Source organism: Mobula hypostoma, chromosome 2 (assembly GCF_963921235.1).
Source record: "Mobula hypostoma chromosome 2, sMobHyp1.1, whole genome shotgun sequence".
Classification (NCBI taxonomy): domain Eukaryota; kingdom Metazoa; phylum Chordata; class Chondrichthyes; order Myliobatiformes; family Myliobatidae; genus Mobula; species Mobula hypostoma.
The window spans coordinates 72,550,124-72,561,869 of record NC_086098.1 but is presented as its reverse complement, the minus strand read 5'-3'; the positions used below and the strand labels follow the sequence as shown (position 1 = coordinate 72,561,869).

The window sequence follows — 11,746 nt, the reverse complement described above, 5'->3', positions numbered from 1 at the left end:
AGTGGATGTGGCAAAGTTGTTTCCCATGATTGGGGAGTCTAGTACGAGAGGGCATGACTTAAGAATTGAAGGGCACCCATTCAGAAAAGAAATGCGAAGAAATTTTTTTAGCCAGAGGGTGGTGAATCTATGGAATTTGTTGCCATGGGTGGCAGTGGAGGCCAAGTCATTGGGTGTATTTAAGGCAGAGATGGATCGGTATCAGAGTAGCCAGGTCATCAAAGGTTATGGTGAGAAGCTGGGGGAGTGGGACTAAATGGGAGAATGGATCAGCTCATGATAAAATGGTGAAGCAGACTCGATGGGCAGAATGGCCGACTTCTGCTCCTTTGTCTTACGTCTTATGAACTTATTCAGGCTCATGAGGAATGACTTGCCTCTCATAAAAACCATGTTGACTGTCCCTAATCATACTATGTATCACCAAATACTTAGAAATCCTGTCTGTAAGTATCTTCTCCAAAAATGTGCCCACCACTGAAGTAAGACACACTGGTCTATAATTCTGAAGGTTATCTCTATTCTCTTTCTGAACAAAGGAATAACATTTGCCGCTTTTCAATCATCTGGCACTACTCTAGTGGCGAGTTCACAAAGATTATCACCAAAGGCACAGCAATCTCTTTCTCTACCTCCCATATGCTGCCCAGGATGCTGTCTAAGTTGCACGCCATCTTGGTCAATGTCTCCCATCCACTACATAATGTACTGGGTGGGCACAGGAGTACATTCAGCCAGAGACTCCTTCCACCGAGATACAACACAGAGCGTCATAAGAAGTCATTCCTGCCTGTGGCCATCAAACTTTACAACTCCTCCCTTGGAGGGTCAAACACCCTGAGCCAATAGGCCGGTCCTGGACTTATTTTATAAGTTACTGGCATAATTTACATATTACTATTTAATTATTTATGATTCTATTACTATTTATTATTTATGGTGCAACTGTAACGAAAACCAATTTCCCCCGGGATCAATAAAGTATGACTATGACTATGATTATGAATATGAAGTTTGTCTATATTCTGTCCAGCCCCAGGAACTTATTTATCATAATGTTTTTCAAAAACTCCAGAACATCTTCTTTCTAAACATCAACATGTTCCAGAATATCAGCCTGTACTTACAAATGTCAATGTCCTGCTTACTGGTGAATACTGAAGCAAAGTATTCATTAGTGACCTCCCCTACCTCATCTGACTCCTGTACTATCCATGATTGGTCTTACCCCCACTCTGGACATACTCCTGTTTTTCACATTATGTGTGAAAAACCTTGGGGAGTTCCTTAATCCTATGCGCCGAGGCCTTCTCAGAAAACTTAGCTGTCATAGAAGCTTTATCTGCTCACATTAAATTTCCCTTCTGAACAGAAGCCAGATAGACCTCAGGTTACGTTTGCCAAATGCAAACTTCCCATATACTGACTCAAAGAGTAATGACAGTTTCGTATGGTTCTGTGACCAGCTTTACTTAGCACCTGATGATACAAAGCAAATATGAAAAATTGAATTCTGTTCAAAAACCGTGAAATTGATAAGCTGCTACTACGGCAGTGACAAAGATACAAAAAGACACAAACAGAAAATGTTGGTGGAACTCCACAATTCCAGCTACATCTGTGAGAGGAGGAACAGTTAACATTTCCACTCGGAGGCCTGTCATTAGAACAAGGCACGTAGGATCTCTGCCTTCAACTCTGTTTCCCTTCCCACAAAAAGTATACAGCCTGACTTGAGTATTTCTCGTAATTTCTGCTTGCATTTCAGATTTCCAGTTTCTGCAGGTTTTTTGAATTTCATGTCTAAGAAGGTATATCAGGCCTTGTACAATCAGAATATAAATATAATGGCTGACACCTTCATTTCTACAGACAATGGAAAGCATTCTTATATTGATTGTAGACAGTTAAAAGGCTGTTCTTCCATTCTGCTTAACTGCATTGCTGTAAAGCTCTCACACACTTAAGAGCTAAAAACTCCAAAGCCCCCAATGTGGCAGTCCAGTGAATCAATGATGTTCTCTCCTTATACATTAATAGCAAATTATTTCAATGGGCTTTCACACCAAAGATGCAATAAGGTCAATCTGGGACTGCAAATTTATAATAAATCTCTTTAAAAAAGGGGTTCCCAACTTAGGGTCCACAGACCTCTTGCTTAATGGCATTGGTCCATGGCATGAAAAAGTTGGAAACCCCTGCTTTAAAGGATGCCTGTCTTGAACTTGTAACTAATAGTTTTGTTACCTGAATGATTATATTTGATTGCTTTGAATACAACAGAATTAATAAAAGACTCTCTAATAACATTTGAGTTCAATATTTCAGAAGTGGCTGCTATCAAAGAACGTTGTAATAAATTAACACAAATCAATAATTTTAATGACAACCTTCTGACAGATATAAAAAACTAGATGTATTCCAATTTGTGACTCAAACCCATATAATACTGGATGACTGTTAAAATTCTTCTCAGATGAACCTAGTAAAAAAGGAAAAGGGCCCGAAGCAAGTTTGGGCACCCTGCATGGCAGTACTTTCTATTCAAAAGGTTCAAAGGAACATCTAAACAAGCCTGATGCATTTTGGAAACAAGTCCTGTGGACTGAAGAAGTTAAAATAGAACTTTTTGGCTGCAATGAGCAAAGGTATGTTTGGGAGAAAAAAGGGTGCAGAATTTCATGTAAAGAACACCTCTCCAACTGTTAAGCACAGGGGTGGATTGATCATGCATTGGGCTTGTGTTGCAGCCAGTGGTACTGGGAACATTTACTCATAGAGGGAAGAATGAATTCAATTAAATACCAGCAAATTTTGGAAGCAAACATCACACCGTCTGTAAAAAAGCTGAAGATGAAAAGGGGATGGCTTCTATGACAGGATAATGAACCTAAACACACCTCAAAATCCACAATGGACTACCTCAAGAGGCGCAAGCTAAAGGTTTTGCCATTGCCCTCACAGTCTCCTGACCTAAACATCATTGAGAATCTGTGGATAGACCTGAAAAGAGCAGTGCATGCAAGAAGGCACAAGAATCTCACAGAACTAGAAGCCTTTTGAAAAGGAAGAATGGGTGAAAATCCCCCAAACAAAAATTGAAAGACTCTTAGCTGGCTACAGAAAGTGCTTACAAGCTGTGATACTTGCCAAAGGGGGTGTTACTAAGTACTGCCATGCAGGGTGCCCAAACTTTTGCTTTGGGCCCTTTTCCTTTTTTGTTATTTTGAAACTGTAAAAGATGGAAATATAAAAAAAAGTTTTCTTGCTTAAAATATTAAAGGAATGTGTAATCTTTAATTTTATGCCTTTTGGAAATCAGTTCATCTTTCACTCGCTTAGCTATTCACAGTAACAGAAATTTTGACTAGGGGTGCCCAAACTTTTGCATGCCACTGTAAGTAAATAATGTCTTGCCAACCCTACTACTCAGTATAAGCAAAACTTTTTCTGGAGGAATATTTTCCATTTAAGAAGCTGACTGGAACAGAATTTGAGATCAAGTTTCAACTATTTGAACATCCTAAGTTCAAAACTTCCATGGGACACCCACAAGTACAATCCTACAAAGGCAATTGAAAATTAAAAGCTTTCCAAGTAACTTCAGAAGCACTAGAAATACAGCAACCCTATAGGTTTCAGTACTGTGCTCCCACCCCCAGCCCTGCTTCACAGTTAATTTTTTTTAAATTTATTAGTATGGAATGGGCCCTTCACACCACTCCAATTTAACCCTAGCTAGTCAATGACCAATTAACCTACTGCCAGTCGGCAGTGCAGTGGCATCCGTACTGGATTTCATGGCCTATGGTCCCAGGTTTGAATCCAGCTAGCTCCTTGTATGCTGGGTTGAGTGTCCAGCTTGCAACTTGGCCTCGTAAAAGGGACAAATGCTAAAGAAACAGCAAGATTGCCACATGATGCATCACAAGGCACAGAAAAGAAAAATAAATTAACCTGAAAACTGGTGCATTGTTGGACTATGGGAGGAAACTGCATTACCCAGAGGAAACCCATGTGCATACAGGAAGAAATGTACCAACTTGCTTACAGTGGGCACTGGAATTGAACACTGACACCCTGGCTGTAATAGCTCTGTGCTAACTGCTATGCTACTATGGCACCTGTTTAGGAATTTTAAAAATAGTTTAAAATTAATCTGATAATATTTTTAAATTGCTGCAGCACATTTTTGATGTACAAACCTACTAGCTTCTGTGAACTGTGGCTGATATGGATAAAAATGATTGTTCCCTATCACTCTCCATCACGGAAGTGAGGTGATGCCCATTGTGATATACACACAGTGGCCATTATATTAGGTACAATCAGCCAATCATGTGGCAGCAACTCAATGCATAAAGGCATGCTGATGTGGCCAAGAGGTTCAGTTGTTCAGACCAGACATCAGAATGGGGAAAAAATGTGGTCTAACTGACTTTGACCATGGATTTCCCATCACATGCTGGTGATAATAAACCTGATTCTGATTCCAATTGTTGGTGCCAGACGGGGTGGTTTGAGTCTCTCAGAAACTGCTGATCTCCTTGAATTTTCATGCGTAACAGTCTCTAGAGTTTACAGAGAATGGTGCCAAAAGCAAAAGAAATCCAATGAGTGGCATTTCTGTGGGTTCAATGCCTTGTTAGTGAGTGAAGTTAGAGGAGAATTGTCAGATGGGTTCAAGTTGACAGGCCACAGTAACTGAAATAACCACACATTACAACAGTGGAGTGCACTAGAGCATCTCTGAATGCACAATACTTGCAACTTTGAAGTGGATGGGCTACAGCAGCAGAAAACCACAAATATACACCCAGTTGTCACCTTATTAGCTACAGAACGTTCCTAATAAAGTGGCCAATAAGTGGTCTGTATGTTTCAATATATTAGTCCTTTGCGATTTAAAGTACTTCTTATAAAAAAAACTGCAATTATCCAAACAGAAATGTTTGTAGGAGACAATATTATATAAATGAACTTTTTAAAGATCCTGCAACGAACACAGAAAATAAAATTATATCTATATTTTAAATATACAAATTTCATTCTAGGTGGCTGGTAACATCTTGGAATGAATATTTGAAACTTTAACATTGTACTAAAGTGAAATTACAAAATAGTTTACTTGGCAAGAGTCTTTTCGGACCAGTCCAGACAGACAAGGCCCTGCCAATTATATCACTGTGGTATTTGCAAACAGTGGTTTTTGCCAGCTGGTTTCATGAAGACAGTGAAAATTGAAATCTGACAAACTCGTGAAGTTAACTGTAAGACTCAACTTCCCCCTTAGTTCCATGAAATAGTTGATTTAAATACAGTATTTATCAAAAAGTAGTCACTGCATTGTCGATGGTGGCGGGGAAGCGAAGGGGGCAGAAACACCTACCCCATCTCCAATTATCATCCCTTTTCTCGATGCACGTCTTCTGTTCTCAGTCGCTGTAGTATGTAAACAGCGACTTCTCCTTGCACTCACTCTCCTTTCTAATCTTAGAATGCATAGACGGTCTACGCAGGAAAGCCCGCGTCCGGAAAGACACGTAAAGCAGCCGAATTTAAAGAAGGGACCAATCCGTGTTCGGGGAAACGCTCCTGCTTTACACCAGGACAGCGGAAGCCTTGCCTTTAGACTCCTGGGCTCTCTTACAGCCGTACAGCCACTGAATGACCCTGGCGTTACGCTCGATGACCGAAAGGACAGAGGGAGGAGGCTTTTTCTGTACCTGGAGCCGTTGGCTGCCACTGCCACTGCCACTGCTGCTATTGCTGCTACTACTGTGCCGCGATAGCTCGCTCTCCGAGTCCGGGCTGCTCACACTCCGGAACCTGAGAGTGAGGCTGTCGGAGGTGGCGGCGAACTTCTCCCTGATCAGGTCCTCCATCACCTCGGGCTCCAGTCCGCAGTGCTCGAAGAAGCTGTCCAAGCCCGAGCAGGCTCGCGAGTAGCGGTAGCTCAGGTCGGAAAACGAGCGCCGCAGCCCCGCTCCTCCTCCCCGCCGTTTCAGTGGTTCTTTGGTGCGGCCGGTGTCTGCTCCCTGGGGTGCCGCCGGCGTGATGGCTGCTGCTCCCTGGGGTGCCGCCGGCGTGTTGGCTGCTGCTCCCTGGGGTGCCGCCGGCGTGATGGCTGCCGCTCCCTGGGGTGCCGCCGGCGTGTTGGCTGCCGCTCCCTGGGGTGCCGCCGGCGTGTTGGCTGCCGCTCCCTGGGGTGCCGCCGGCGTGTTGGCTGCTGCTCCCTGGGGTGCCGCCGGCGTGTTGGCTGCTGCTCCCTGGGGTGCCGCCGGCGTGTTGGCTGCTGCTCCCCGGGGTGCCGCTGGTTTGTCGGTTGCTGCTCCCTGGAGTGCAGTACCATATGCCAATCCTTCTTCTCCTGAGGTTGTCCCTGCCGCCGACTGCAGCAGTCTGTCGCCCCGGCCACCAGAGCCCGGCAGGAGTCTCCAGACTAAGCTACGGTTGCTCTTGGAGCTCCGATTGCTGCTGGTGGTCGTAGTTCCCCGAACAAATTCGCACTTTTGCCGGTAGATGACGAGTGAGTCGGGTCTCAGCTGCCTCTTGAACCCCGAGCGCCGCACGATGCTCGGTTGGAGCTCCCGCTGCCCGGTCCGCTGGTGGCTGCTGGGTTCCAAGTGGTTCTCTCTGTTGCTGCTGGCGCCGCTACTGCTGTCTTCCTCAGAGGAAGAACTGCCTAAACCATTGGGCTCCAACTTGCGTCCCCTCGCCGCCGGGCTCTTCACGTACTTGGCTTTGTCGGCCGCCAGTCTCTCCACGGCGCTCGGCCGATCCCGCCTGTCCCTCTCCATTTGACTGCGAAGGTAGCTGGGACCCTTGGTCAGAAGCCTAAGGGGCAGAGAGGGGCTCACCTCCGACTGCATACCTGCAGGGGCCGAGATCTCGCTCGGCATCCCAACCTGGTCCACAGTTTTCACGTTCACGAAGTCTGGCAGGCGCACCTTCTCCAGAACATTCACCCCTCCAGCTCTTGCGACCTTATATTGTTTTGTTTGTATTCCTGTCTGTTGCTGCCAACTTTCCAGCCACGTTTCACAGTCCGGAGTCTTGTGTTCGACGCTGTCACGTAGCTGTAGTTGCTGTTATCAGTTCTTGACTTTGCAAATACAGTGTCACTTTCAGCCGGTTCACCTTGCCGCCGGGCTGTCTCTCCTGCAAATGAAACACATCACATCAGCACTCTATGACATCATGCGGGAGCAAGCAAACTATGTATAACACAACAGAGATGGGATTGGCTTTCACGTACATAGCCTCAAACAAGTACAAACCCTAATTAATGTTTATATAGAATATTGACCCTCAGCCGGCTTTCTCACCTTTCCTCCCTCACTTCTAACTAAACCCAAGAGTAAGTAACCACAAGTCAATAGCACATGCACAAAGCTAATTGTTTTCGTAAACTAACGACGACAATTTACTTTCAGGTAGATACGAGACACACATCAGTGATTCTGATGTTTGTTTAAAGTCATTCTGTCATTGGTGTTAATCTAGTTAATATAAAGAGGTTTGCAATTATGGTAAAACAGAGTATAAAGGAATTTTTTTAAACTATTACTAGCACGACGTTCCATGCCCGGGATATATGCCAGCTTTTATTTGATAAAGTTCAGATGAGCTAACATAATTAGTATAAGCCTTACTTTTCCTGGGAATGAAAACACGGGAAAATTTGGCACAGATCAATTATATTTGACTTGATAAATTTGATAAATCAAATTATGTTTTCTCATGGTGTTAGGATGGTTTGCAAGTTAATACTGTATAACGTTAATAACAAGAATTTGATTGATCCCAGATTGTAGGTGGCAAAATGTCAACGAAGTGAATGGCAATTCTCTGCTCTTATTGGTTAGAGAGACTGTGAGGAAACAATGCTGACGTCTTACTGGAAAGTAAGTGTGTGAACAGTACATTAGGGGTGAGTATCATTATTGTTGCTTATCTACACTGAATTTATAACTTTCCTTGTGTACACAGAGAACATTTTCTCCTAGATAGGGACCTAGCTGGAGTATCCCTAATGGTTGATTTGCACGCCATTAGTTTGCTTGCAAAGGTAACTGTTTAAAGAAGATGTCAGGTCAGCAGCAGTTATCCTCAAGACTAATTTAATGTCTTTGGTTTGACTTGCATAAGGTGAAATTGGAGAAATATTCTCAAAAACAGTCTCATGTTGATTTCCAATGTTTTATTTTATGACTGATGTGTAGTTTGAAAACAACAAAATAACAAATCAGTGAGAGATAGTTAGGCAAACACGAGGAATTCCACAAATGCTGGAAATTCAAGCAACACACATCAAAGTTGCTGGTAAACTCAGCAGGCCAGGCTGCACCTATAGGAATAGGTACAGTCGACATTTCGGGCCGCGACAACTTCGTCAGGACTAACTGAAGGAAGAGCTAGTAAGAGATTTGAAAGTGGGAGGAGGAGATCCAAAATGATAGGAGAAGACAGGAGGGGGAGAGATGGAGCCAAGAGCTGGACAGTTGATTGGCAAAAGGGATACGAGAGGATCATGGGACAGGAGGCCTAGGGAGAAAGAAAAGGGTGAGGGGGGGGAAACCCAGAGGATGGGCAAGGGGTATAGTGAGAGGGACAGAGGGAGAAGAGAAAGAATGTGTGTATGTAAATAAATAACGGATGGGGTACAAGGGGGAGGTGGGGCATTAGTGGAAGTTAGAGAAGTCAATGTTCATGCCATCAGGTTGGTGGCTACTCAGACAGAATATAAGGTGTTGTTCCTCCAACCTGAGTGTGGCTTCATCTTTACAGTAGAGGAGGCCGTGGATAGACATATCAGAATGGGAATGGGTCATGGAATTAAAATGTGTGGCCACTGGGAGATCCTGCTTTCTCTGGCCACACATTTTAATTCCACATCCCATTCCCATTCTGATATGTCTATCCACGGCCTCCTCTACTGTAAAGATGAAGCCACACTCAGGTTGGAGGAACAACACCTTATATTCTGTCTGAGTAGCCACCAACCTGATGGCATGAACATTGACTTCTCTAACTTCCACTAATGCCCCACCTCCCCCTTGTACCCCATCCGTTATTTATTTACATACACACATTCTTTCTCTTCTCCCTCTGTCCCTCTCACTATACCCCTTGCCCATCCTCTGGGTTTCCCCCCCCTCACCCTTTGCTTTCTCCCTAGGCCTCCTGTCCCATGATCCTCTCGTATCCCTTTTGCCAATCAACTGTCCAGCTCTTGGCTCCATCCCTCCCCCTCCTGTCTTCTCCTATCATTTTGGATCTCCCCCTCCCCCTCCCACTTCCAAATCTCTTACTAACTCTTCTTTCAGTTAGTCCTGACGAAGGGTCTCGGCCCGAAACGTCCACTGTACCTCTTCCTATAGATGCTGCCTGGCCTGCTGCATTCACCAGCAACTTTGATGTGTGTTGAGAGATATTTAGCAAACTTTACACGTATTTATGATTAGGTTAATGGATGACTAGTAATCTAGTTACTTATTAACCTAATCATAAACATGAGAATCAACAGACTAATTAGCATTTCAATAAAACTTTTATATTTTGATATATGGAAAAAAACTGAAGTAGCAAAAAAAAACGCAGCAACTGGGACAACACATGTGGTCACAGAGTGAATATTGAAGCTGTACACAAATAGATCCAGAAGCCTGGATCAGTGAGGCAGCAGCAGCTCTATTAAATGCCCTTTGTGATGGTAAATATTTAAGTCAGCTTGAAGTGGAGTAACTTCCAGGTTCCAGGATGAAATTTGCACTGCATTTCCTGTTCATGTCCATTTCATGTGGAAGCCTTTCGATTATGTTCTTTTTGATTAAATTCCAAGGTCACATTTGAATTTCATCAAACTTCTTCAGCACCATTAATGTACTACCAATGCAAACACATTTATTCCCTTTGACATTAATGATCTACAAGATAAGTTAAACCAATTATTTCTAAGTGACAATTTCTGCCTTCAATAAGTTGTGACTATTACCAGCTCCAACCATGTTAAATAGTATTGCTAACAGGCATTGGAGGCAGTCAAACAAAACAAAATGAAGTAAATTGGGACCCCATTGGTAGGTAAATGAACAACAGATGCCTTCTGCTATGTGTACCAATGTGCTTTTGCCCTGGAAACGTTATAATGATGGCAATGTGGGAGGATTCTGATATAATGGAAAGATACAGTGGCAGCTGGTTTACATTCCAATAATCATAATGCTGAGTAATTGCTTTCAGGTACCATATGTTTTTCTGTTCTCCAACAAAATACTTGTTCAATGTGCAGTACTCCTGGCCTTTTAACAAGAGTGCAATAGACTTTGAAACAAGAACTATTGAACAAATGGTACTACTTTTAGTATTTCTGAGAATGTTTTCTTTCTCATTTATTCATGTAGTTTGTTGCAGAACATGTTTTTTAACTTCTACTGTGTTTTCCCTTTCCAGAAGATGACATTGAAGGATGACAATTATATTTCTGACCTCAGAATTTGAATACTCCACCCTCACGGGTTTTAATGATGGGATGAAAGCTCCTTTGGGATTCTCTTAAATAAATGGATCAGTGAGATGGATATGGTTAAATTGCACCTTACAGAAAACAAGACAGTATAGCACAGGAGCAGATCCTTCAGCTCATTGTGTTACTCCAAACTAATTAAATGAGTAATAAAGCATCTAATTAACACAAGTCTCATTTCCCTCCATTCTCTACACACTTATGTGCCTAAGTAAGAGCAGCTTAAACACCTCCATCCTATTTGCCTGCACTACCATACCTGACAGTGCATTCCAGGCACTCTCTACACTCTGTGTCGAGAAAAACCTGGCCACACATCTCATTTGACCTTAAGCCATCTCTCATTAAATGCAGGCCCTCTAGTATTTTAACCCTGGGGAAAATATACTGACTGTCTGCTTTATTGATGTCTCTCATAATCTTATACATTTCTATCAGGGCTTCCCTCGGCCTCCAGTGCTGCAGAAAGAACAACCCAAGTTTGTCCAAGCTCCTGATTGAAATGCCTTCAAATCCAGACAGAATGACAGTAAAAATCTTCTGCACCCTCTCCTAAGTCTCCATATTTTCCTATAATGGAGCAACCACTATACTCCACATGTGGCCTAAGCAGCAGTTTAAAAGCTGCAGAATAACCTTCTGACTCTTGAACACAATGCCTTGACTAATAACAGTAAGCATGGTATATGCCCGCTTTACCACCTTATGCAGCCACTTTCAGGAATTATTGACCTAGCCCCCAAGACCCCAACCTTGGCGTCAAAAGAACGTTAAGTAAAATTTAGAAAAGTTTTAATGTTTTGCAGTTCAACATCTCAAAAGTGAAGCTATTCACATTTCTTGTACAAAACTTTGCGGGGAAAAAACTCAGCAAAACACACAAAACTGCATGTGCAGATTCTAACCATGCTGCAGCATAACTCCCAAGGTTGAAACATTTGGTTCTGCACAGAATTCTAAACCAATCTGAGCTACTTTGATATTGGGTGATGGTGGTCTTAGTCTGTGCCTTAACCTCTCACTGACACAATACTGGTTTGAGATGAGATATTGCTATAGCAGACTCATTGCTTTTTGGCCTAACTCAGTCATGCCAACCATTATGCCTTTCTGCACTGATCTACGTTGATTGCATTAGATCCTGTATCATTCTAATCCTGTTATATCAAAGCACTTGTCCAAATCCATCTTAAATGTTGCAATTGCTCTTGCCTCTCC

General features: G+C 43.0%; 1 protein-coding gene and 1 long non-coding RNA gene across 4 annotated transcripts in view; one reads left to right on the top strand and one right to left on the bottom strand.

The window, feature by feature from the left end:
- Positions 1-5,584: 5,584 nt before the first annotated feature.
- The window catches only part of LOC134340963 (protein FAM110C-like), a 92,666-nt gene continuing 86,504 nt past the window's right edge, over positions 5,585-11,746 (bottom strand). For all 3 annotated transcript variants that reach the window (XM_063038620.1, XM_063038609.1, XM_063038598.1), the window contains one exon: positions 5,585-7,161. In XM_063038620.1, coding sequence (XP_062894690.1) covers positions 5,601-6,902 — 1,302 coding nt within the window. In that variant the 5' untranslated portion in view covers positions 6,903-7,161 and the 3' untranslated portion in view covers positions 5,585-5,600. The remainder of the gene's footprint in view (positions 7,162-11,746) is intronic.
- On the top strand, positions 5,844-11,589 carry LOC134340969 (uncharacterized). Its single transcript, XR_010016683.1, has 3 exons — positions 5,844-5,960; positions 7,811-7,933; positions 10,456-11,589. It is a non-coding gene; the product is annotated as an uncharacterized LOC134340969 (long non-coding RNA).